At 41.1% G+C, this 26812-nt stretch overlaps 2 protein-coding genes and 1 pseudogene across 6 annotated transcripts; 2 read left to right on the top strand and 1 right to left on the bottom strand.

Annotated features, from left to right (window-relative positions):
* Positions 1-4097: 4097 nt before the first annotated feature.
* On the bottom strand, positions 4098-10293 carry LOC113163567 (tripartite motif-containing protein 16-like). Of its 5 annotated transcripts, none has more exons than XM_026362317.1 (3): positions 9958-10293; positions 6951-7013; positions 4098-6843 (listed from the first exon to the last, which is right to left on the bottom strand). In XM_026362317.1, the coding sequence occupies exon 3, from the start codon at positions 5915-5917 to the stop codon at positions 4859-4861; it is 1059 nt and encodes a 352-aa protein (XP_026218102.1). In that variant the 5' UTR covers positions 5918-6843; positions 6951-7013; positions 9958-10293; the 3' UTR covers positions 4098-4858. The 5 variants fall into 5 exon arrangements, with proteins under 5 accessions (XP_026218102.1, XP_026218103.1, XP_026218101.1 ...); XM_026362318.1 differs by lacking the exon at positions 9958-10293 and adding an exon at positions 7719-8151 and having other exon boundaries at positions 4098-6782; XM_026362316.1 differs by lacking the exon at positions 9958-10293 and having other exon boundaries at positions 4098-5999; positions 6633-7611.
* LOC113164375 (NACHT, LRR and PYD domains-containing protein 12-like) lies at positions 8171-20512 on the top strand. The gene is given in 13 exon segments (XM_026363653.2): positions 8171-8321; positions 9253-9380; positions 9659-9763; positions 10331-10515; positions 10609-12469; positions 12857-13030; positions 13347-13520; positions 13694-13867; positions 14243-14416; positions 14521-14691; positions 14766-14896; positions 14899-14938; positions 18639-20512. Coding segments are annotated over 12 exon segments (5025 nt in total). The 5' UTR covers positions 8171-8321; positions 9253-9267; the 3' UTR covers positions 20362-20512.
* LOC113163539 lies at positions 16712-24301 on the top strand (annotated as a pseudogene).
* The last annotated feature ends 2511 nt before the right edge of the window (positions 24302-26812 follow it).

Here is a 26812-nt window from a genome sequence, read left to right as displayed (position 1 = left end):
CTCCGTCTGAAGGCAGACGAGATGGCGTTGCCTACAGAGGAGAAGAGGGGAAAGGCTTTTTCGGCTGTGTCAGGTGATGTTTCAGGGAGGAGGCGATGTGCTTTGCAATTTCTGGGTCTTGCAATTGCAGATGAGCCCACAGCATCTCTGCACAGCCAAACTTTTCCTTCAGCTCCCTGTAAATGGTCTTGTCGATCTTCCTAGAGGTGTCTTCGAAGATGTCAAAATAGATGTCCTGAACCTCAGCCCATGTTCTGTCAAACAGATGCTCGGTGACGGCCCCAGCTTTCGTGTTCATCGGGTTTATTTTTATTTTCTTTAGTGTCCTGTATACGATTTTGTCTATGATGATCCCGACACAGGCTTTTTGCACTTTAGTTGGATCCATTATATGTTCAACAGCTGCTACCTCATATACTGCAGCTGACTCTGCACCACTTTCCTCAAAAGTGTCGACCTTTGGAATCAGTGCCGGTCGTCTGAGTCTGTGGGCCCATTGTACAGACTCTGCGCCACATGTTGGATTAAATGCAACTACTGGTGTTGGTGGTTCTTCAGACAGGACCTCTGAATTCTCTTGCTGCCGTAACTCCTGACATATTGGAAATAATGTCTTGATCTTGTCTCTTGCTTGGTTCACATACTGTTTGCACTTGTTTTTGGCTTTTGAGATTCCACTTACATTGTCCATCTCTTTCGGGCTCTCGACCACTTGAAAACTGCAGTGGGCAACGTCATCTTCAACAATCCTAAACTCCAGAGAAGACTCAGATTCCAGCAGTTCAGGGTCAGAGTCTGACCTGTCATGCAAAGGAGGTGTTGTAATCTTAGTCAACTCTGTGCTGGTGGTGGTGGTGGTTAACTCCTGGACTGTTTCACTAAATGCAACTACTGGTGTTGGTGGTTCTGCAGGCAGGGTGTCTGTCTCCTCTTCCTGATCAGACTCCTCGGGCTCCTTCTCCTCCCGTTTTGGATGAAACTGTTGCATCCTGGCTCCAAGTGCTTTGAGCATTTCGCAGGCATGTGCGACCATAGGGGCCAGTCTGCAGGTGGGAATGACTCGACTCATTTCAGGCTCCTCGTGGCCGTTGTGACTGGCGAGGGCAGAGTTGACGTTTTCCATGATCTCTCTCACAGTCAGGTTTATCAGTTCTTCTAAGCTGCTACATTGCACCCTAACGTTCAGAAATTCTGCAAAGGCCTGAGGGAGTGTTGTGTTCAGATTGGACATGACCTGTTCCTCAGACACTTCTTTCAGGTTCTCCAGGTACGTTAGGAAAGCTGCTGAAACGCATTTGATGAATTCCAAAAGCAGCCCTGCTATCTTAGCCTTTGTGTCTTCGTCGGGCAGTCCCAACTCTATCAATCTCCATTGTTCTAGTGTCACCTCATTTATAAACGATGTATACAGGGGATAAAAAGTTTCTGTTACCTCTTGTATCACCTCGAATATGGATGGTTGTGTTCTGTCCATGTTCATTTTTTCTTGATCCACCGATGTCTTGTGAAGTCTCGAGTTAATGTTCACGCGCTGGTCTCTCACTTGAGTGTGTTTTTGTCTCAGCTAATGTGGGTCTCTTAAGTACTCTGGAATGGCTTTGATCTGTCATGATCATAGCAGGTCAAAGCCATTCTAGAAGTGATGTCACACATCAAAGCCACAGCCCCAAACTGTAACTGTAACCTAACAACCGTTATATTGCACAAGGAATCAGCTGTTTTCAAATCAAAACATGTTGTGGAAACTTTTCCTCTCAGCTTCAAAGGTTAATGTGCCAGAAAAAACTATGTTATTAAAATAAACTGCCACAAAACTGTTGTTACATATCTGTCAGATATAAAAGTTTATAAAGTATATAGATGAAGTCTTTTCAGTAGTGATATTAACTTTAACTGGATTAAATATGCTAGGCTGCAGACATTGGTCCTAATAATAAAACCACTATTTACTGTAATTTACTGTTTTTTACCACAGAGACGAGAATTTCACTGTTTCATGACTGAAAACAATCCTCTCCCACTGGTAGTTTATTTGGCCACTGACCAGGAGGGTAAGACGGGCACAATGCACATCCCCATGTAACATATGAGACCAACTTCTGTCAAAGTTTTGTGCCCTACTGTCCAGCTTGTTAGAGAAATCTAAACATCAACAATATAAATAGGAGATTCATGAGGAGAGTTTTGTTTTTGTTTGGAACTGAATATAAAATGAACCTATTATTTACTGATACTTTGAAAAATCATGTCTGGGTCAAGATGCTTCTATGTGGGGGGTGGGAATGCGCCGCAATTCACTGTATTTGTTCTAAATGTGCATAAACACTGAAAAGCAATATTATACTTTATTGAAAATACAATAAAATGCTTTAATATTTTTAATATATTCTTATCAACATACTGTAACTGGCAAATATTAGTAGGAGCATGAAGGGAGGGTAGAAAGCTATTTAACTTGATATGGGATGTTCTGGTTTGATGGGACCATCACAGCCAGCGTAGCATGGGTATAATAATGTCTATATAAACACTGGCTGAGTTCTCCATCACAACCAGTATGATAAGTTGAGTGAGTCTCACACACTGCTATACAGTTTTAAGGTTTCAAGACCCAACCACAGTGGAATCAGGTAATCAGGTGGAGGCCAGCTAAGTTATTTTTGCAGTGCACTAACAACAAGTCTGTAGCATGTAAGTTGTTTAACTTTAGTAAGTTTACACTTTGTGCAGGTTGAGTAACAGGCAGGTTTACAGCAGGAGCTGACAGGGAACTGGTGAGAGGGCACAGCCTCGATCTGGTGCACAGAGGAGAAGCCTTCTGCCTCATGGAGGAAACTCACAGACACAGAAAAAAACACAGCTCCCTAAATTCAAATATCTAAATCCACCATCCTAATTCCTCTTCACACATTGCACATGTAAAATCCAAAATCCTAGAACCACAGACACAGGAAGCAGAAATAACATTCAAAATAACGGTCAGATGGTAATCTACCATGGAAAACCAAGGTTTCTGGCAGCATTCATGCCCCTCTGTGGGGTCAGTGCTTCCACAGGACTGTTCACTAGTAGATAAAGTCCTTCAGGTAAATGCAGCTAAATATGAGTGAAGATTCTCAGTCATCCAGGTCATGGTTATGCACAGGTTCAACTGACACATAGACTCTGTCTAATACCACTACACATGACTGTACTGTAGCTAGATTAATGTCTACTATAAATATATATGTACGTGTTCATTGTCATCCCCCGACACCAGACACCAGGCCTCATGAATAGATCACTAATTCTGGATCATTGTGCTTTCCTGACTGAATTAAAATGATCCATTAACATTAAACAACAAACAGCAGCAGTTTAACCTGAAATACGGGACAGACCTGATGTGATGGCAGACGTGGCTTTACTGACTTCAGCAGCAGAGGAGCTCAGTGTTGACACATTCAATCCAGAAAAGGTCAGAGCCTCGAACTGCCCAGGCATCATCACAGTACTGAGGCACAGGTACACAAGGGTCTTTGCTCAGATAAATCCTGCTGTTGCCAAATAAAACATCTAGTAAATAGAACATTAGATAATTAGGAATGAGCTGCAAATTTAAAGCTGCATAATTTCCTTGAACAGAATTCTAAAATAGTGGAATGAGATAAAGAAGAACCTGTGACAAATAAAAGTCAGTCACATGTTATGTAATCTTCACTTAAGTGTTACTGTACTTACTAACACACAATTATAGTCTTTAATGTCTTTATTGAACACATCACTGAAACTGTAAGTGATCGCTTAAACTAGTAAAGGCTTCACTGACTTCTTATTACCACCTTATTACCACCTTACTACTACTACTACTACTACTACTACTACTACTACTACTACTACTAATAATAATAATAATAATAATAATAATAATAATAATAATAATAATAATAATAATAATAATAATAATTAAATACTTTATACCTACTGGTATAATCACATTTACTTTAATCTGAACAAAGTTGGATTTGAAAATGAACAGTGTGATATTTAGTGTGATTTCCTCCTTTTGTGGCGAACAGAACTTTTAAAGGGAAATAAATAAAAATATAGAGGGAATACACTCAAACTGAAAATACCTCACAGGTATGTTTTACCATCAAACAGATGAACTGTTCCCTCATAACTGTTTGTCCTCTTGAGGATTGTTAAAGTGCTGGAGCCTGTCCCAGCTGACATTAGGGGAGACCCCACATGTTTTCTGAAACAACAGCTCCACCTGCTGTTCAGACCAACAAACCACCAGCTAAAGTCAGCGTTGACAGCCGTGTCTGATGGTTTGAAACTTTAAAAGTCTAATCCTGAATAAAGTGTTTCACCTTGAGAGATCTGTTTTTAAGTAGTACATGCATTTCTCTTTTTTTAGACTAGATATAGTTATGGAGCTAAATAATATCTGATAATAAAACACTAACATATTAACATAAATCTAATCAGCAAAACTGCACTTGGGTGTTTATAGACATCATTTCGGACTGATTATCTGTGTCTTCTACATACACACTTTGTGTGAACTGACCACAAAATAAAGAAAAACATAATACAAGGAAAACTTAAAATCAAATGATCAAAATGAGACTCAAGAGAGCAAAAGATGCAAAGATGCAAATCCACGAGATAGAGACTCAAAATGTGACCCCAAAAAGAGTTTACACACAACCTGTTTAGAGACCCAAAAAAAAGAAGAAGAAGAGAAAAGACACAGAACGACACAATCAGAAAAACACAAAGAGGTATAAAAGAACCACAAACTGTAACAACACAATTATTATTAGAATGAGGACCTGACTGAGCTGAATCCACCCCCTGACTTCTCACATCATTACTGCAAATCACACAACTCAGCAAATCCATTATAAACAAAAAATCCAGCATAAAGGGGCCAAGTGAAAGTGGTCTGGACTCTGTGGAGGAGACTCATGACCTCAGAGACGCTGTAGAAAGACAGATTACCTGCGCCGTGATCCAGGTATACTCCTAATCTGTGAGATTTAGGGACTGAGAGGGAAGTGATGACATTATTGTGCCTGAATTCATTACCATCACAAAACAAGGCCCAAGAGTTGTCATCAAATCCAAATAGAGTTCCCGTTCTGCCGATATTCTCGTAAGCAACTGACACAGAAACCATCCCGCTCCACTCCACCTCCCAGTAACAACGTCCAGTCAGACTCTCTCTGCTCACAACCTGAAAGGTATCAGTGAATCTGTCTGGATGATGAGAATATGACTGTTTATAACTGGTATATCTCACTTTTCTGTTCCCCTCACTTAACAGCAGCCTGTTGTTTGCTGTGTTTGGATCCAGTGTGATTCGACATGAATACTTTAAAAACTCAGCTCTGCTCTTGGGCTCTGCTGGTCTCAGTAAAACCTCCACATCACTCTCTGTCAGTGAGGTCTTTGTCCAGGTCTCTCTCAGAACGTCCTGTAGTTTGTCTCTGATCCCTGACACAGCTGCTGTCACATCCTCAAAGTACCTCAGAGGACAGATGTTGATGCTGGATGAGTCTGTGGGTCCACGGAGTCGTGACACTGAGGGGTAGCTCTGTAGAAACTCATTGTGGTCCTCTGTAAGTGAGAGCTGCTCCAGCTCAGCGTCTTCCTTCCTCAGCTCAGTGATTTCCTGCTGCAGCTTTTCCTGAAGCTCTCTGACTCGACTCACTTCAGTTTCCTGCTGAGCTCTGATCTGCTGCTTCACATCAGACCTTCTTTTCTCCACCAGTTGGACCAGCTGGGTGAAGATCTTCTCACTGTCCTCAACTGTTTTATCAGCAGAGTGGTTGATGGTTTCCACCTCCTGCTGAAGACGCTTCACGTCTTTCTCTCTGCCCTGGATTCTCTGATGGAGTTTTTGTCGGCTCATCTCTAACAGCCACATGAAAAAGCCGTGCTGATTCAAAGTGGACCTGCAGGGGGCTCATCAGCTGCTGCCGTTTCCAAACAAACATCAACTGATAGATCTGCAAAATAGACAGAAACTATGTAGACAGAGATGAGGTCACTGTATTTTCTATGACCTCTGTCCTTTATTTTCCATTTCTTTGTCGTCTATCTTCTCGACTTTCCCATGTTAATAAAACACAGATAATTAAACATTTTATATCTCCCATATTTTTTTGGCTGTAATTTTATCGCACTCCCACACAGATACTGTTTATCATTTAAAATTGCACATAACACTAAAAGCCAAGTGTGTTATTTCCACCGGGCATAAGACTCTAGGCTTTTATTCCACAGTCCAAATCAGAGAAGCTCTGAGATCATTAAAATGCTGTCTTTAAGTGGAAAAACACTTTAACCATGGAAAATAAGTCCAGCTCTCTTTACTGTTACTCTGTGCACGATTCTACCTGAATTAGTCAGTTTGAACACATTAAACTGAAATACAGTGAGACACAAGGGCATGACTTTGGTGACTTTCCTCTGCTGTTATGAGAAAACAACACACGACACAACATAGCACCAATAAGGTTTGCGAGCATATTAGCAGAGAGCACAGGTACAATATAAAGGACATTAAAGCTGAAGCAGAAATGAATTCGTCACAAGAGAATGAGCAGTGGGAATCCAGAAATGACTAAATAAAAACCTACCTGCTTTTGAAAATGATGGAACTATTTTAACACAGCGATGTTTCATATTTACTGGTGGAGATGATGTCTCCTGTTGATGAGTTACTGGTCCTCTTTGCCCTTTTCTCTTCTCTCCTTGCTTCACAGCTGTAGACCCACCCCTGCGGCACCCTGGGGAACGGTGGTGCAATAATTTCTGCTGTTGATCTATTTCACAATTACCCCTAAACTACTGAGCAACACAGGGACACAGAGACCAACAACAAAAAGAAAGAATGGACATGTACATACAGTTGATCCTCTATAAAGTTTAGTACTGATGGACTGTACACATCATACCTTCTTTTGTCTCCATCCTGGATTCTCATCCTGGAGTTTTGTTGAGTCACTTTAATGAATCTGCTAAGAAACATATGTGATCACGTGGCAAAATGAAAACCTGAGTTTCCTTTAAAATCTTTTGAGGTCTCTCAAAGGGGCAATGACAAAAAAAGCAAAGCTGAAAGCGAGACAACAAACTACATGCGAGAGTATAAATCCTCCAGAAGAGCAAGAGCAGTATGAATCAGCCACATGATCACTAGGAAAGATGGAGGCCCCAGCGAGGTCCAAACACTGTAGGATCTGAAGGGGGAAATATGCAAAAACAAGAAGGCAACAGGGGTTAAATGCAGGAGGAGTGGTGAGTTGTTGCAGATGTTAATGTCAGTGGCACCAAAACAGACAAAGCAGGCGGGCAATCAGTGACGAGGGGGCAGTAACAAATTACAACACAGCAGAGAGAATAAAATGGTAGACAGGAAGTGGTAACAAAAAATAAAAGCAACAGCATTAAAGACGCCGTTTGTGGTGAGAACAGAAAATACTGAGATGATGACAGAAACAGAATGAGTAAAATTTTCCAGTAACTTCTGTTTGTTGTTAAAACACTTTACAAGAGATGGTGTGTTTATGGTTATAACTTAAATATTTCACATGACATAGTTTAAAATTATAACACTAATTCTAACTACATTATAGTTTATATTTAAACTATAAATGTAAGACATGAATTAGTCAATAAAAACCCAACATATACATTTAATTAGTGCTGTGTCAGATATTTACCGGGTCAAGGTTGAAACATGAGCTGATTTAAGTCATATTAAGAAATGTGTCACTTAATCGTCCAGTTTGAGACTAAAATCAGCTTCTCTGATTATTCTGTAAAAGAATCAATGATCACAGTTTCAGTTCTGTGAGATCAAAACAGTTCAAAGTAAATCAAAGAGGAAACGTGTCTATAAAGCGTCCTGTTGTTGATCACAACACCTATCAACCAATCAGATCTTAGATCAGGTGAGCGCCAGGCGGTTCCCATCATGCCCCGGGGCTCTGCGGTCGGTGAGAGCAGCTGCAGCACCTGGCTCCAAAATCATTATGACGTATGTATCACGTCAGAGCAGGTCGCGATCAAGTCGCAAATAAAACTAACCGGCATGCACTGCGCGACGATCACCGGTGATCGAGCCTGCGCGAAACTGACTGAACACATGGTTAAGATGAGATCGACTGAACACACACACACACACACACACACGATTCATGTGCTCCGATTCACCTCTCCTCTCTGTGATCTACACTCGTTTAATTTCACTTTCCTGGTTCCGGTTCTTCCAGAGAAACTACACAACAAGATTTCCAGGAAATAGAAAGTAGGAGCAGCAGCAGGTCAGTGTTCATTCAGTGTTTCTAAAAGAGGTGATGCTTCAGTCTTCAGACATGTTTCCTGTTTTCATCTTATCATCGTGCTGCAGCAGCTCTGCCTCCATGATGTGTTCAAGGAAATACAGCAGTACAAGTATGCTGTTCAGCGGGAACTCCTCTAATCTGAAACTTCATGTGGGTCAGTCCCTGACTCCAAAAGCTGCACGTACAAGACAGATCTGGACGGATAAAGTTAATATGAAGCAGAGATGTGTGGCTCAAAGGATCCAGCCTCCAGTAAACGCAGTGTATCATGAAGATAACATGTTTTTTATCTTACATGCAATTAATTCATTCATTTGTCCTAAAATGTGATCTGATCTTCATCAAGTTAAGAGTATTAACAAATGTACTGTGACTAAAATAATAAGACAAAAAAAAGTCTGCTCTTTTGTTTTTATTGACAAGAACCATATAAACCTCATATTGCAAGTGGAAAAGGTATGTGACATAGCACAGAGAGAAAGCCAAAGACATGAAAGACCAGATTTGTTTTGTATTATTATTATTATTATTTTTTTAGGTGCATTATATTTGTTAATACTCTTGACTTAGATGAAGATCAGATCACATTTTATGACAAATTAATGCAGAAAACCATGAAATTCCAAAAGGTTCATATGCTCTTTGCCACTCTATATTAAACTTGCTGACCTATATGCTTAATAAGTTGCTTGGATTGTAAGTGCTACCCTTTTCTGTCTCCTAACGCTGCTCAAAAAGGGATTTAAATATATTATATATTTTTCATATGAGTTCTTAACCTGACTATGTGAAGTCTGAGGAGATGTGACATTTGTCTCACTTGTTAACAAGGAGTTTCTCATTAATATTTATATCTGAAAAGTTTACAATAAGGTTTTTAAAGATAAATGTTTCTTTCTCACTTTCTCAGACTGAATTCCTGAAGATGAGTGACCGTGTTGAAGAACACGAGAACAGACCTGCAGTGCCCTGGTCTGTCAAAAGTGACATGTCCAAACATGAACCTCTCGCCTTCAGTAACGGACCCTCAAAATTACAGTAAGATGCTGTTTGTTGAGTAAACTGATAGAATATGACTAAGTTAATTTAAATGGGTATCCCCACAGAAAGCACATGGATCATACAATACAACAAGGGTGCATAGCTCTCAAATAAACTAACTGTAAATTCTGTAGTACACAGTTCAACTAAGTATCAGTAGCAGTTCTTTAATCTGGACTCTACAGCAGTTTTCCCACAGTTACAGTTCAACTGACGTGTGTTGACTGGTCACAGATGTTGTTCATGAGAAAAAAACTGTTTTGACATTTGTCCAGGGACGAGATCCAGAAGACCAGCTCAGACTTCAGCTGCAGGTCTGTGAAGAGTGACTGGTCCAAAAATAGTCCTCCGTTCTTCAGTGATGGACCCTCAGACACAAAGTAGGCTTTAATGACTGGGTGACGTATTGAGTTTTACTGCTTGTTACGCTTGTGATGGAACTGCTCCTTGACAGGAACCAAATGATCTGAATATCATTTGAGAGCCTTTCCTCTTTAACACTTTTACTTCACTCTTACCCGCTCCAAATTCACTCGTCTCCTCTTTACTTTAAAAGTGAGATTTAGCCACTCACCAGAGAAGGAAGTTGCAGGGTGCTCCCACCATTGACCACATCTCCCTGGTTCAACAAGAGCAAACTGAACAGTGAATGAAAAGAGGGAGTGATGTTAGCAGGAACAAAGGATTAAATCAGAAATTAAGAAATCAGCTTTCAACAGATCCAGTTTGACTAAAGCTGCCAGCTTATAATTATAAATTGTCACATTTCCTTCACCTATGTTCTAAACGTTTAAGCAGTGACATAATTTTACAGATATACAACTTTTACCTTCTTAACATCAGGTTGTTGAAGTATAATTCTAAATTCAAAACGTTGCCATTACGATTATAAATTTACTTCCAATCTTTTACTTTGTTATGTCCATTGACGTCTGCAACATGCTAAGCAATGTGGAGGAGCAGCTGTCCTGTTGTACATTGTGTGAGGACATCCTGAAGGATCCAGTCTCTACCGGCTGTGGACACTGGTTCTGCAGACAGTGCAACACCTCATTCTGGGACCAGTCTGGTTCATCAGGAGACTCCTCCTGTCCCCAGTGTGGAAAAAGATCCAGAACCAGCACTGTACAAAGTAAGACTGGGAATACATCTATTTATTTTTTGACAGTTTATAAAACTATAATAATGTATTTGCTGGTATTATTGAGAATCTCTTGTCTTTCAGCAGATGTTGGTCTACAGAATGTTTTAGCTCAACATAAGTTCAGTCTGAGGAGGAGATGTGAATGTGTGACTGAAGGAAGTGATGAAACAGGAAGTGGAACCCTCCTCAACAGGATCTACACTGAGCTCTACATCACAGAGGGACAGAGTGAAGAGGTTAATACCCAACATGAGGTGAGACAGCTGGAGACAGTTTCCAAGATGAAGACCCTCCATGACACTGCAATCAAGGTCCACGACATCTTTAAAGCCTTACCTGACCAACAGACACACATCAGAGTGGTTCTGACGAACGGTGTCGCTGGTGTTGGAAAAACCTTCTCAGTGCAGAAGTTCACTCTGGACTGGGCAGAGGACTTGGAAAACCAAGATGTCAGTCTGCTGGTTCTGCTTTCATTCAGGGAGCTGAACCTGATCAAAGATGAGCAGTACAGTCTTCTCACCCTGCTCCATGTTTTCCATCCAACATTACAGAAGGTCACAGCAGAGCAGCTGGCTGTCTGTAAACCTTTGTTCATCTTTGACGGCCTGGATGAAAGCAGACTTTCACTGGATTTCAACAACAGGGAGGTTGTGTCTGATGTCACACAGGAGTCATCAGTCAACGTGCTGCTGACAAACCTCATCAAGGGGAATCTGCTTCCCTCAGCTCTGGTCTGGATAACTTCCCGACCTGCAGCAGCCAATCAGATCCCTCCTACATGTGTTGATAGGGTAACAGAAGTACGAGGCTTCACTGACGTCCAGAAGGAGGAGTACTTCAGGAGGAGATTCAGTGATGAAGAGCTGTCCAGCAGAATCATCTCACATATCAAGACATCCAGGAGCCTCCACATCATGTGTCACATCCCAGTCTTCTGCTGGATCACTGCTACAGTTGTGGAGCACATGTTGACTACAGAGCAGAGAGGAGAGCTGCCCAAGACCCTGACTGACCTGTACTCACACTTCCTGCTGGTTCAGACAAAGAGGAAGAAGAACAAGTACGATGAGGGACATGAGACGAGTCTACAGGAGCTGACAGAGGCTGACAGAGAAGTTCTTGTGAAGCTGGGGAGGCTGGCGTTTGAACATCTGGAGAAAGGAAACATCATGTTCTACCAAGAAGACCTGGAGCAGTGTGGTCTTGATGTCACAGAGGCCTTGGTGTACTCAGGAGTTTGTACAGAGATCTTCAAAAGAGAGAGTGTGATCTTCCAGAAAACAGTCTACTGCTTTGTTCATCTGAGCATTCAGGAGTTTCTGGCTGCAGTCTACATGTTCCACTGTTACACTAACAGGAAGACAGAGGTACTGGGGGACTTCCTGGATGATGATAATGATGATGATGGTGGTGATGATGATGATGATGGTGATGATGATGATGATGACAGTTACATGGACTATAACCACTACCCATTGCTAACAGGATTCCTTTACAGAGCCATGAAGAAATCCTTGGACAGTAAAACTGGTCACCTGGACCTGTTTATTCGCTTCCTTTATGGCCTCACCTTGAATTCAAACCAGAGACTCTTAGGAAACCTGCTGGGTCAGACAGAGAACAGTCCAGAAATCATCCAGAGAGCCACTGACAACCTAAAGGAGATGGAGGCAAAGTTTATCTCTCCTGACAGAAGCATCAACATCTTCCTCTGTCTGATGGAGATGAACAACCACTCAGTTCATCAGGAGATCCAAGAGTTCCTGAAGTCAGAGAACAGATCAGAGAAGGAACTCTCTGAGATCCACTGTTCAGCCCTGGCCTACATGCTGCAGATGTCAGAGGAGGTTCTAGATGAGTTTGACCTGGACAAGTACAACACATCATGGATGGGTCGATTGAGACTGATCCCAGCTGTGAGGAACTGCAGAAAAGCTCAGTAAGTCCAGATTGTTACATCATTATACAGCACTGTAGAACTAATGTCACTCAGCTGCGGTCTCTGGTAGTAGCTGTCAAGAACAGCAATGCAAAAACTGTCACAGAGACATGACTGTAACAGTTATAATGTAGACACTGTTGTTTCTATTACATAGATATTCGCCTAAATTAAGGTGTCTTTGATCGCAAACTTAGGTTTTTCAACATCTCTTAGACAGTTTGTGTAGGGGGCGAGGCCTTTGACAATCTAATTCACAGTTTAAAAAACTATTCTCGATATTTGTGGCTTATGTATTATGCATTTAGGATCTTTTCCATTTCAGTTTATTATTTGTGTTGTCACTGTTCTTACTAGTGTAAGGGTGCATCAATTTTGTCCTTTCAGACTTCGTGAGTGTTGGCTCTCAGAGACTCACTATGAAGTTGTCGCCTCAGCTTTGAAGTCCAACCCCTCCCATCTGAGAGAGCTGGACCTGAGAGAAAGCAGGCTGCGGGATTCGGGAGTAAAGCTGCTGTCTGAAGGGCTGGAAAGTCCAAACTGCAGACTTGAGTCACTTTCGTTAGTCTACTTACTTCTCTAGACATGTAGATTTTGAACAAGACGAAGATCAGTTTTGGTGTAGAAATGGACATCTATTACTAAACTAATGATTTACTGCTAAAATCTGTAATGCAGATGCCAAATATTTTATGTTTTTCTTTATTTTGTAAAATTATCAATCAATCAATCATCGTCAATCAATCACATGACATGTTAGTATGACTCTAAACTATGTTTTGTACAGAATTTGAAAGATGTTTGTAAAAGGTGTGTTGCCGTGGTATGAATGAAAAACTAAAAATGTCTAATTTAGATATCATCTCTTTAACTACAGACTTGCTAACTGTGGGCTGACTGAGATCAGCTGTAGTTATTTGGTTGCAACTCTGAGAGCCAACCCTTCCCATCTAAGAGAACTTGACCTGAGCACAAACGACCTGCAGGATCCAGGAGTCAACATGCTGTCTGCTGAACTGGACAATCCACAGTGGAGACTGGAAATTCTGAGGTTAGACATTATGTTTGTAGCTCTTCAGTGATCTGCAGAGTGTAATTTTATTTAGGTTTGAGTCAATATAAAGTTGTTTTACTTCAAAGCAGCACAGCAATGTTGATTTAATTCATTTCAAACCTTTACACATTTTACTATGAATTCAGCTTTGTTAAATGTTGTTTATTCAGACTCCAGAACTGTGGGTTGTCAGAGATCAGCTGTGCTTACCTGGCCTCAGCTCTTAAGTCCAACTCCTGTAATCTAAAAGAAATGGAACTGAGTAGAAACTCCCTTCAGGATTCAGGAGTGAAGCTGTTGTCTGCGGGGCTGGAGAGTCCATGCTGTAGACTAGAAACACTAAGGTCAGTTCCATTACTGTCATTATGATGAAGATGATTTTATTTGTACTGTTATGCAGAATTAAACAAAACATGTCTTCACAACAGTATGTGTTAGATATCAAAGTGAAATTAAAGTGGAATTAAGTAAAATTAAAAGTGAACTGTAATCGTGTATATTTTAAAAGAGAGACAACCAGTCTGTGAAGAAAATCAGTATAAAAAATATTAAAATATTTGTGCACATACAAAAAATTAACTCACTTTAATGAGTCTGACCTCATTTAGCGGATATGTATTTGCAAATCCTAAGTCAAGCAGAAGAAAACATTAGGAAGAAGTGAAAATACACAATTGACATATAACATAGAATTCCCACTGTTTACACTGTAATTCCAGACTCTGCTATTGCGAACTACAAGAAAGCAGCTGTTCATCTCTTGCCTCTGTGCTGAGCTCTAACCCCTCCCATTTAAGATGCCTGGACCTTAGCTACAACAACTTGCACGATTCTGGAGTTAAGCTGCTGTCTGATGGACTAAAAAGTCAACACTGTAGAGTGGAGACTCTGGGGTAAATGATGTATTTTGATTGAGTCTGACAAAACAAAAACAAACAAACAAAAAAAACAAAACAACGAAATTAAAGAATGTTTTCAATTTCTCTCCTCTTGGCAGGTTGAAGTGTTGTATGCTCACAGATGGAAGTTGTGGTTTTCTGACCTCAGCTCTAAAGGCAAACTCCTATCTCAGAGAATTGGACCTGAGCATCAACAAGTTGCAGGATTCAGGACTAAAACTTTTGTCTGCTGGATTTGAAAGTTCTTTTTGTACACTAGAGACTCTGAGGTACAGAACAACATTTTCCTTCATGCAGAGTCTGAAAGTTAGTAGTGGTCTCATTAAAACCTTTGTCTCTGCAGGTTGAAGGACTGTCATGTCACAGATGACGGCTGTGCTGCTCTGGTCTCAGTTCTGAGGACAAACCGCTCCCATCTGAAGGAGCTAGACCTGAGCCTCAACAAATTGCAGGATTCAGGAGTGAAACTGTTGTCTGATCTGTGCAAAGCCCAGAATGTAGACTGGAGACAATGAGGTCAGTAGACACTGTCATGATATAGGCTTTGTCATTCCACAGTAAGACTGAACGTTATACGTCACCCTGTGAGATCAGTAATCATCTGAACATGTCTTTTACTACAGATTTTCCTGAACTCGGAAGACAGAAGACAATATGGGCATTTAATCAACAACTGATAATGTCTTTGTTTCTTTTGGGTCCCCTCAGCAACAAGTTCAAATCACACGTTTCTCATCTGAACCAAACACAGAGGTCTTCATGATGAAAAAAGCAGACAGGGGCTCCTTTTCATTAATCTGAAGGCATCTGAACTTTCAACAGGGCACAAATCTGAACTAGATGCAGTCACATTAATAGGCTGGCAAAAGGGTTATTACCTAAAAGGAAACTAACTTATCAACTGAAGCTGTGAGGTCAAGAATATTCTGCAGAAAACATGGAAGCTGTGTTTTCAGTCTGTATTAATGTGGAGACACATGTGAATGTGGCATTTACAGACAACCAAAAAAGCTTTTCAGCTTTAGTTCAGGGAAGGAAGGGAGCGTTTCCCAGATGATGACTGGCTTACATGAACAGACTTACAATAAACAGAATATGACAGAATAGTCAAAATATGTTAATCCAGCATAATTATTCATAATCATAACATAACCATATTCACAGAGGAAAAACACTAGCTAGTAAAGATCATGCTAACATGAGGAGGAAGTTAGAGGTTTGCTGACTGGTAAATTACCTGACCATGGAAACGCTGAGCAGCCAGCTGTCTAAATGATACTATGAATAAAACTGTCGTTTCTGTATAGTTCATCCAATATTTGACCAAACTCACTTAAATTAAATCTGACAGTCTGCAATTTAAACACATCTTGATCATTTTATTTTAAATCCATTCTGAGCCAAAATGATCATAAATGTGACTCTGTTGTGGAACACAGTTTGTACTTAAACTGGGGAAAAATTGCAGAAGAACACATAATTGGTATGTCAGCAAACTTTCTGGGAAAACAGAAACCATGCAAACAAATGAGCAGTGATGAATGAACCTTTGCTGCTCTTTGACTCTGGCATCAGTTTCATGTCTCTTTTTCTGCTTCGGTTTTAAACACACCCACATCCCTCTGCTTAGTCTGTGTCGTCACTGTAGTGTACGCTTGTTTCAGAAATATGAGCTGATACTAGTCAGTTCAGGCTTTTCTGCGACTCCGGGCTGCAGAGGGCAGCAAGACACTGGTAAACTGTAGATTGTTGTCAGCTGTGGGTTTAGTGTTGTTGTTGATTTGTTTGTTTGTTTTTTGTCGCAGAGTTGAAACAGTTTGACATTGATTTGATTTATCAGAAGATCTGATGAATCAAATCAATGTGATTCACTCGTCTCAGTCTCCTTCACTAATAAATGTGAGCACACAGCTAAAAACTTATTTTTCCCTATCTTTTACCTGTCAGGTTTCCCTTGTGTTCTCTGTGGCATAAGACTGTTGTGTTGACTGTATATTCTCAGTAAACTGATAGTTTTGATACTTCAAATGTATGTGTAGGTTTTATTTACTGTAGGTGAACCCAGCATCATACTTGTAGTTACATCATTTCAAATATACCTTTGACTTGAAGTTTACTAATGTTAACATCCAGTCTAATTAAAGTACCAGTGGAGTTTAACATTAAAATTAATGAGACTCAGAATAAAGTGTTTTGTTAAATCAAAGATTTCAAACATTTTTCACATTACAGAATAAAACAAACACAAAGTGGGAGGACAGTCTGTGAGAACTTTAACTTTATTATTAAGACACAAATTCTTCATTAACCCGTATTATACTTCACTGTAAGTGTACTGTAGGCTAAATGCTTGTTTCTACTGTTTTTACATGCTGCCGGCCCTGAGTAGTGTCTACAGGGACGTCAGCCTGAAGTCCCTGCAGACACTGCTCAGGGCTGAACAGCTTGTCGTGCCAACACTGTTTCATTACTGTAGTGAAGAGGTTTAGAGGGAGGTTCTTCTGCTCGGCTATTTCCTGACAACAGCAACAGAATTCAGCAGAGCCGTGTCACCCTGACTCATCTGACCTTTTTCACGATTAATCAAACTACTACTGCTGTTTGTTTGCTTCTGACGAATCGTCTGAGTTCAGGTAGGAGAGCAGAATGAATCAGGTCACAGTTAGTTTCACTGTGGACTGTAACTGTAATGGCAGCAGAAACTGGTTCAGTCTGTTAGTGGTGAAATCAGCTCAGGCCAGTCACACATTTCTAATATTTGCCTTCAGTTAAATCCTGAAACTACACTTTCTTTTTCATCTTTAAAGATTTCTAAAGGTTTTCAAGTAACATGCAAAGTAAATTATTATAATTTCTAGATATTTATAGAAATGTATGTCATTGTGTAAAAAGAATTTAGTAGTGTTACAGTAAAACAAATTAAGTAGAATAAATTCAGTATTCACTTTTACATTTTTTTTACTGTTACCACCACCTACATCTTCGATAATAAAAAAAAAAAGTTGGAGGTCTCATTTCAGCTTCTTCACAAGTTGCATGAGCCCCGACCGCCTGCACCAGGAAGACGAGGCTCAGTGTACGTGTCTTTTAAGAACCAAATATGTGGATCGCGATTGTTACTTATGTGACTTCTAACCCTGAAAAAGTACTCTGATGATGTCTAGTGATCAGACTACTTACTTTTGAGCTTTTTTAGTGAAGGAATCAAGGTGATGAAAATCTCAGCGTGTGTGGGTCAAAGTGATGATGAACGACACAGAAAACTAAACTTTGTCATTTATATTAACTATCACCAGCTGTGACTAATTCTCTGTATTGTTTTACAAACATGGCAGATAATGTTTTCATAGAAATGTGATAGACTGGAATAAGAAGAACAGTGTGTGCAGCGACTGTGAACAAATACAATCTGCTGTGTCATCATTTCTTTCCTGAATTTCAGGAAGCAGATTGCAGTCTCTGGCTGCTGTTTCCTCATTTCTGTTGACATCCTCCTGGCGACACAACCGCAGCTTTCTCTCTTGTTTGATGTGTTTGATCAGTTCAGCTCTCTCTCTCTGTGCCTGTCATCTCCCCTTCAGCCAACAGAGTTCAGGATTCAGGCTTAACCAGTCTCCAATCCACTCCTAGCCAGTCTGCACTTGTAACTAGCATTGAATCGAAGTACTGTTGCTACGTTTGAGTACTTAAATGAGTTGAGTACTGTCTGATACATCCCAGAAGTTGCAGGAAACTCTGCTGGTATCTGGTGCTTCCGTACACATGCAGTCAGAATCAGACCAGTAAAAACATTACATGCTCTTAATCCCCCTCTGAGAACTTCATGGATTATCTGAAGCCACTTACTAGTGTTAATGTTTTCTCTCTGTTAGAAACAAACACTGTTTCACACCAGACTCACACCTTTTTGTTAATGAACCCAGTTGTCTTGCCTCTTCATTTAGGTCTAGACCCTTTCAACTCAATCGTAGATTCAAGACTTTATTAATCTTTATTAATCCCAATGAAATAGTTTTAGAGGTTTTTCAGAACATGTTGATGTACTACCTGACACTCCCATAGACTGAATAGTTTTATTGTGATTGAAGAGATATGCTGTAACACATTCATGATGTTATTGTAACTGATAACCGCCCTTTAGTCACCTGCTTTTAAACACAGTGATCTAATTTGTTCACATCCTGTTTCTGTCTCTTTCACAGATCATCAGCACCTAAACCGAAGAAACAAAGTTTAGGTTTGGATCACAGCTCAGCTTTTATCTGTTGCAAGAAAGTGAAACACAGAATCTGAAACTGAACATGGCTCAAAGAGGAGTTGAACTGGATCAAGAGAAGTTCTGCTGTTCGATCTGTCTGGATCTACTGGAGGATCCAGTGACTATTCCCTGTGGACACAGCTACTGCATGAACTGTATTAACAAACACTGGGATCAAGAAGAAACCCACAGTTGTCCTCAGTGCAGAAAGATCTTCACACCAAGACCTGACCTAGGGAGAAACACCATGTTAGCAGAGCTGGTGGAGGATCTGAAGAAGACTGGACTCCATCCTGTTCCTCGTCCTCAGTGTTTTGCTGGACCTGAAGATGTGGCCTGTGATTTCTGCACTGGGATGAAGCTGAAAGCCACCATGTCCTGTCTGCAGTGTCTGGCCTCTTACTGTGAGCTCCACCTGCAGCCTCACTATGAATCCACCACCTTTCAAAAACACAAGCTGGTCCAAGCCTCAGCAAAGCTCCAGGAGAACATCTGCTCTTGTCACGGTAAAGTGAAGGAGATGTTCTGCCGCTCTGATCAGCAGTGTATCTGTTATCTCTGCTCTGTGGAGGAACATAAAGGCCACGACACAGTCTCAGCTGCAGCAGAGAGGACTGAGAAGCTGAGAGAGCTCAAAGTGACTCAACAAAAACTCCATCAGAGAATCCAGGACAGAGAGAAAGACGTGAAGCGTCTTCAGCAGGAGGTGGAAACCATCAACCACTCTGCTGATAGAACAGTTGAGAACAGTGAGAAGATCTTCACCCAGCTGGTCCAACTGGTGGAGAAAAGAAGGTCTGATGTGAAGCAGCAGATCAGAGCTCAGCAGGAAACTGAAGTGAGTCGAGTCAGAGAGCTTCAGGAAAAGCTGGAGCAGGAGATCACTGAGCTGAGGAAGGAAGACGCTGAGCTGGAGCAGCTCTCACTTACAGAGGACCACAATGAGTTTCTACAGAGCTACCCCTCAGTGTCACGACTCCGTGGACCCACAGACTCATCCAGCATCAACATCTGTCCTCTGAGGTACTTTGAGGATGTGACAGCAGCTGTGTCAGAGATCAGAGACAAACTACAGGACGTTCTGAGTGAGACCTGGACAAAGACCTCACTGACAGAGACTGAAGTGTGTGTTGGACTGTCAGAACCAGAGCCCAAGACCAGACCTGAGTTCTTAAAACATTCGTGTCAAATCACACTGGATCCAAACACAGCACACAGAGACCTGTTTTTATCTGAGGGGAACAGAAAAGTAACATGTGGGGATGAACACCACATATATTCTCACCATCCAGACAGATTCATTGAGTACTCGCAGGTTCTGAGCAGAGAGAGTCTGACCGGACGCCATTACTGGGAGGTGAAGTGGAGTGGAAGTGTTTTGGTAGCAGTCGCTTACAAGGATATCAGCAGAGTAGGGAGGAGAAGTCTGTTTGGGCACAATAACAAGTCGTGGACATTTTGCTGTCGTGGTTATGTATTCACAAATAACGGCAACAGAATTCGCCTCTCAGGCCCTCGATCCTCCCGACTAGGAGTGTACCTGGATCACAGGGCAGGTGTTCTGTCCTTCTACTGTGTCACTAAAACAATGAATCTCCTCCACAGATTCCAGACCACTTTCACTCAGGGGTTACATGTTGGACTTTGGGTTGGTGAAGACTCCACTGCTAGGTTATTTTAGCCTCAGTAGACCGGGATTGTTCAAGCACCAACATGTACCTTTGTGAAGTTATTTCTAAGTGTACTTTTAGTTTTGTTTGACCTATATCTGTTACTCAGGTTAAATAGTTTATAATGAACAAATACTTTCTGAAATAAAGACACTCTCAACATTTATGGTTTACTACTTTAGAACAGGTAACAGTGTTCCCATTAGTACATTTTGACATTAATTACATTTTTATGTTGTAAAATAATGTTAAAATTCTGCAAGTAATGTAAAAGCCTTCACAGTTCTAATATTGCGGAATGGCAATTTAATTATATATGAATGTGTGAACATGACAGTCTGTTCTTTATCGGCGTGCACTCTTTTCATTATCTAGACTCATAATATAGACAATAAAAAAGCAAGGATCAGCCAGTCTTGGTTTAGGCAGTGAAGTGTGTGTCATGTATGGTCACATGAGAGTAAATATCAGGTGGAGATGGATTCCAAAGACCTGACTGACACTGAACTCTTGTGTTGTACCCAAAACAAAAAGCAACCTCTTATATGATGATATTTAGGACTCCAGCTTAGCAACATAGATGATTCTTCAAGAAATTTAGCAGCACCGGACAATGTTTTAAATACAGTACTGAGAGGCCCCTCACTACCCAGTGACTATGACTCTGAAACGTTTCTGAACAATACTGAGCAGGTAATGCCTGAAATTATCCAAAAGATGATGTAGCAGCATGTGTCATTTTAGAATAACCAGAATAGATGTTTGTCACACCACAGTTCATATCTCTGCACTACCTTCTGATATTAATTTAAGATCCTCCAGTGTGGTGAGGGAGATCCAGGGACAGGAACAGGAGGGATGAATCTGGGCAAGATGTTTCAGGGTGTAATTGTGTTGGTGAGGATCGTTTCTGGTTACGGTTCCTTTCTTTCTGTCTGTGTTGGAAACAAATGTGAAAGGGCAAAACAATTCTCCTCTGGGATTAATAAAGTTTTTTGAATCATATATAATGTCTTTGGGAATTAGTGGCAGAAAAGTCAAGAAAAATTGGGCAGTCAGAGGTCAGGCAAGGGATGCTGGGAGATGGAGTCCAGATTGCAGAGGAGAGCGGGATACTGGGGCTTCTGGGCCAAAGCTGTAATACAGTGATGAGGTTTTGGTGCAAGGTACATAGAAGTAGAAGTAGGTGTCCAGAGCAGGTGAGTAGTGAGCCCAAGATCCGGTGCAGGTGATTGTAATGGGGAAAGTCCTTAGTGGAGAATGGGTATCTGAGAGAGCAGGAGAAAGCAGGCAGAGACTGGAGAAAACACTGGAGTGATCTGAAAACAGGTAACAGAACAAGTTATTGTTTGAACAGTCAATCTCACAGGACACACACAAGTCATTTACATGTTCCAATACATTTTCATACCTAAAATTAATATCGTCTGAGATTAAAGGTTTTATCTTCTGTGTTGTTTAACGTCTCAAGGTGAACTTTTGTCTCCAATAAAACAATTAAATTCAGTTTTATTTGTATAGTGCCAAATCACAACACATGACATCTCAAGGCATTTTATAGTGTTCAAGGTTTAAGACCTTACAAAGTATAACTGTGCACAGAATTATATAGAAAACCCTACAACCCCACTTGAGTAGCACTAGGCGACAGTGAAAAGGAAAAACTCCCTTTAATGGAAGAAACCAGGCTCAGGGTGGGCGGCCATCTGCCTCAACAGGTTGAGGTGAGTGGAAAGAGGAGAGAGAAAAGAACAGCGGGCAACAGTGGTGGGACCAGTAACAAACAAAAACAATACATTTTGAAGATACAAAAATTATTTTATCAGCTGAAAAGTGAAATATTGTCACTGTCTGACCTTCTTATCTAATGGTTTTCTTTGATAAACCCAAATGTCAAACATTAACCAGTTTAATAGAAGCCAGTGCTCTTACAGGAAGTGATAAAGTCTGATAAGATCTCCACCTTTAGCTGACTCATTAGTTCTGTCGTCTCCCACAGATCTGTCAGTTGATGTTTGTCTGTGAACAGGAGCTGAAGCGCTGCATTCACTGCAGATCAGCCTGAACACAAGAGACATAGTTTAGGTTTGGATCTAATTTGTTGTGAGGAAGTGAAACACAGAATCTGAAACTGAACATGGCTCAAAGAGGAGTTGAACTGGATCAAGAGAAGTTCTGCTGTTCGATCTGTCTGGATCTACTGGAGGATCCAGTGACTATTCCCTGTGGACACAGCTACTGCATGAACTGTATTAACAAACACTGGGATCAAGAAGAAACCCACAGTTGTCCTCAGTGCAGAAAGATCTTCACACCAAGACCTGACCTAGGGAGAAACACCATGTTAGCAGAGCTGGTGGAGGATCTGAAGAAGACCGGACTCCATCCTGTTCCTCGTCCTCAGTGCTTTGCTGGACCTGAAGATGTGGCCTGTGATTTCTGCACTGGGATGAAGCTGAAAGCCACCATGTCCTGTCTGCAGTGTCTGGCCTCTTACTGTGAGCTCCACCTGCAGCCTCACTATGAATCCACCACATTTCAAAAACACAAGCTGGTCCAAGCCTCAGCAAAGCTCCAGGAGAACATCTGCTCTCGTCACGGTAAAGTGAGGGAGATGTTCTGCTGCACTGATCAGCAGGGTATCTGTTATCTCTGCTCTGTGGAGGAACATAAAGGCCACGACACAGTCTCAGCTGCAGCAGAGAGGACTGAGAAGGTGAGAGAGCTCAAAGTGACTCAACAAAAACTCCATCAGAGAATCCAGGACAGAGAGAAAGACGTGAAGCGTCTTCAGCAGGAGGTGGAAACCATCAACCACTCTGCTGATAAAACAGTTGAGGAGAGTGAGAAGATCTTCACCCAGCTGGTCCAACTGGTGGAGAAAAGAAGGTCTGATTTGAAGCAGCAGATCAGAGCTCAGCAGGAAACTGAAGTGAGTCGAGTCAGAGAGCTTCAGGAAAAGCTGGAGCAGGAGATCACTGAGCTGAGGAAGGAAGACGCTGAGCTGGAGCAGCTCTCACTTACAGAGGACCACAATGAGTTTCTACAGAGCTACCCCTCAGTGTCACGACTCCGTGGACCCACAGACTCATCCAGCATCAACATCTGTCCTCTGAGGTACTTTGAGGATGTGACAGCAGCTGTGTCAGGGATCAGAGGCAAACTACAGGACGTTCTGAGTGAGACCTGGACAAAGACCTCACTGACAGAGACTGAAGTGTGTGTTCGACTGTCAGAACCACAGCCCAAGACCAGACGTGAGTTCCTGAAATATTCACGACAGGTTACACTTGATCCCAACACAGTTAATACACAGCTGGTATTATCTGAGGAGAAGACAAGAGTAAAATCTGTGGAAAAACAATGTTCATATCCCCATCATCCAGAAAGATTCACTACGTTTCCTCAGGTTCTGAGCAGAGAGAGTCTCACTGGACGTTGTTACTTGGAGGTGAAGTGGAGTGGAAGTGTTTCAGTAGGAGTCGCTTACAAGAATATCAGCAGAGTAGGAAATAGAAGTCAATTTGGAAACAATAACAGGTCTTGGGCATTAGATTGCAGACGTTGTCAATTCATTCACAATAAAATGATCAGTAACCTCTTTGTCCACGAGTCCTCCCGAGTAGGAGTGTACCTGGATCACACTGCAGGTGTTCTGTCCTTCTACAGTGTCACAAAAAAATGAATCTCTTCCACAGAGTCCGGACCACTTTCACTCAGCCTCTCTATGTAGGACTTGAGATTAATTATGGCAATGCCAGATTGTGTGTAGAGCAGTAAATATGAAAGACACAACCTGTGATTTTCTGATTTAATCAAGTGCTGTGACCTCTAGCGGTGAATGTGAGTGGTTATCTGTCATTGTGAGGTCATGTGATAGACCTGTCAACTATTCAGGTGAAACAGAAAAATCTGTCTTGTTTATTGTGCTGGTGTTTTATTGCAATGTTCACATATAACACTGTGAAACTGAAAAATTCACATTTATTCATCAAATAAAAATATTACATGCACAAACTAAATTATGGCAGTACATTTATTTATTTATTCTTCATTCAAAAGACTTTTTGAATAGAGGAACTAGTCTCTTTTATTTCAGCTACAGTTTTGTACAGTATTCCATTGATTCCAGTGTTAGTTTACCTGTAGCAGTATTTGACGCTCAGATCAGTTGCTCCACCAAAGTCAAGATGCAGGAAATCTGAACACTTTAATCTTTGACAATATTTGACAGACAAGGTCTGACTCTGATTTTCTGCATCAATAATATATTTACTGGGAGGACCCACCCTCAACTCCACTTTTAAGGTTTTCTTCACTCACCAATATTCCTCTAAAAGAATAAGATGTGTCTCTTCAAGAATTTATCTTGGCAGTGGGTTTATAGATTGGCCATCAGTTTTAATAATGACATCATTATTTCTGAGACTTTGAAGTATAACAAATAAACAATAGGTGCAGGAGAGTAGAGAACAGGTCAGTCCACAGCACCATCTTATTTTCTGAACTACCTAATTTAGCATTTTGGGGGTTAGTATTTCTCATTTCTTGATGGATTTTTGTTTGTCTCTCTTCTGCAGCGATCTTGGAAGAATGCGAATAAATATTATTCATGGTAGAGATCTAATCCAACAACAATTTGATTTGATAAACGAGCAACATATCTATAAAAAATATATCTCTAAATTGCATTGTTTTGGCATAAGAAACGTTTGGAAAGTAATTTCACCTTTTTCGTTAGGCCTCACTCATCCATGAGGTTATTCACCTGCGAAATCTATCCAGGGCAGCATGATCAATGTAGTTTGTAGGTGCTGTAAGCTGTTACCTCACAGCTAGAAGGACCAGGGTTAAACTCTACAAGCTGACTTGGTGCCATTCTGTGCACAAGTTCTCTCTGGGTACTCTGGCTTCCTCCCACTGTTCAAAGACATGCAGCTGCATTTTAAGCACCAAGGGGTCAGGGTTCACTATCTTGTCCAAGGACACATTCCTAGGTGAATGCATTACCAACTGAGCCACTGTTGCCCTATTGATATGAGATGAAATTTCAGCTTTTACTTGCTTTCAGGTGCTATGTTCACCCACAGAATCACAGAGACTCATCTAAAATCTGTTCGGTGGACTGAATTTTGCTTGAATGATGACAGACCACAACAAGTGGAAATCTGGACCATGAGGGGGAGGAGGAGATAGGAATAAGTGTTATTTATTCATTAGCAGCACTGTATGTAGCTCTTGTAGCTCTGGTCTCCTACTGGATCCATAGCAGCACAAACAGCTACATCTACTGACTGATGTGCTGCATCACCAGACACTGGATTTGCAAAGCTGTAGCTTCATCATCATCCAGTGACAACGATCCCAAATGGATTTGCAAAGCTGTAGCTTCATCATCATCCAGTGACAACAATCCCAAATAAAGTCAAAACCACCACGGGGAGTGATTCAGGGTTTAGAGGTGAACAGTCCTTGACTAGCTGAGTCCACTTTTCCGTCTGAGCTGCTGAAGACAATGAGGCTTCAACCACTCACCACTCACTGGTTATTGTCTGCTAACAGCGTTTCTCAGTCAGCTTCAGAAAATACACACTGAAACAAAGACTGGGAAGTTATAATAGCAGCTGAAGAATCTGTTGATTCTTCTGAAGGGTTCATATAAGGAGGCAGCCGGTCCTGAGTGGCTAAAAGGTATGAAAGCATCATAACCAGTAGTTTCAACGAATGCCACCTGGGAGCTTGAACCTCTGTTGTCATGAAGAGTCTACGTCGGGTTTCTTTCTTTGTGGAGTTTGCATGTTCTTCAACAGTTTGAAGACATGCATGTTAGGTCAACTGGTGACTCTGAATCATCCATTAGTGTGAATGCTTGTCTGTCTTTCTGTGTCAGCCCTGTGAGAGACTGGACTCTGAACAGGAAAAGTAGTTAGGGTGATGGATGTTGCACAGTGACTGGGAGCAAACCAGCAGAGGGAGCTACACAAGCCATCTCCCAAATTGACAACACAGGTTTAAAACAGGAAGTGACAAACAATAAAGTTCCATAATTGTGACTTTCTGTGACTGAGTTTCTCTGCTGAATCTGAATAAAACTTTTACTTTACTTTACACTGAGATGTCATGTTTTGATTAAATCAACTTTTACACTAAAACCCTCTTCAGATCATTCAGATGATAAATGAGCTTATTGCTGTATTTTGTAATGTAAATGAAATGTAAGGAACTCTAACGTGATAAGATAAGATAAGATAAGATAAGATAAGATAAGATAAGATAAGATAAGATAAGACTTTATTGATCTCCCTGAGTGGGAAATCCACATGTTACAGCAGCAGAATATGTGTGTTTGTGCGTGGAAGTATGTGTTTAAATCATAGTTTGAATCACTGTTAATGCTTTAATTCACCTGATCATTGTAACACATGGTAATCCTCTAATCTCCATTCAAAGTAAGTGTCTTTG

Source organism: Anabas testudineus, chromosome 2, assembly GCF_900324465.2.
Source record: "Anabas testudineus chromosome 2, fAnaTes1.2, whole genome shotgun sequence".
Lineage (NCBI taxonomy): Eukaryota > Metazoa > Chordata > Actinopteri > Anabantiformes > Anabantidae > Anabas > Anabas testudineus.
This window is presented reverse-complemented; position numbering and strand designations above follow the sequence as displayed.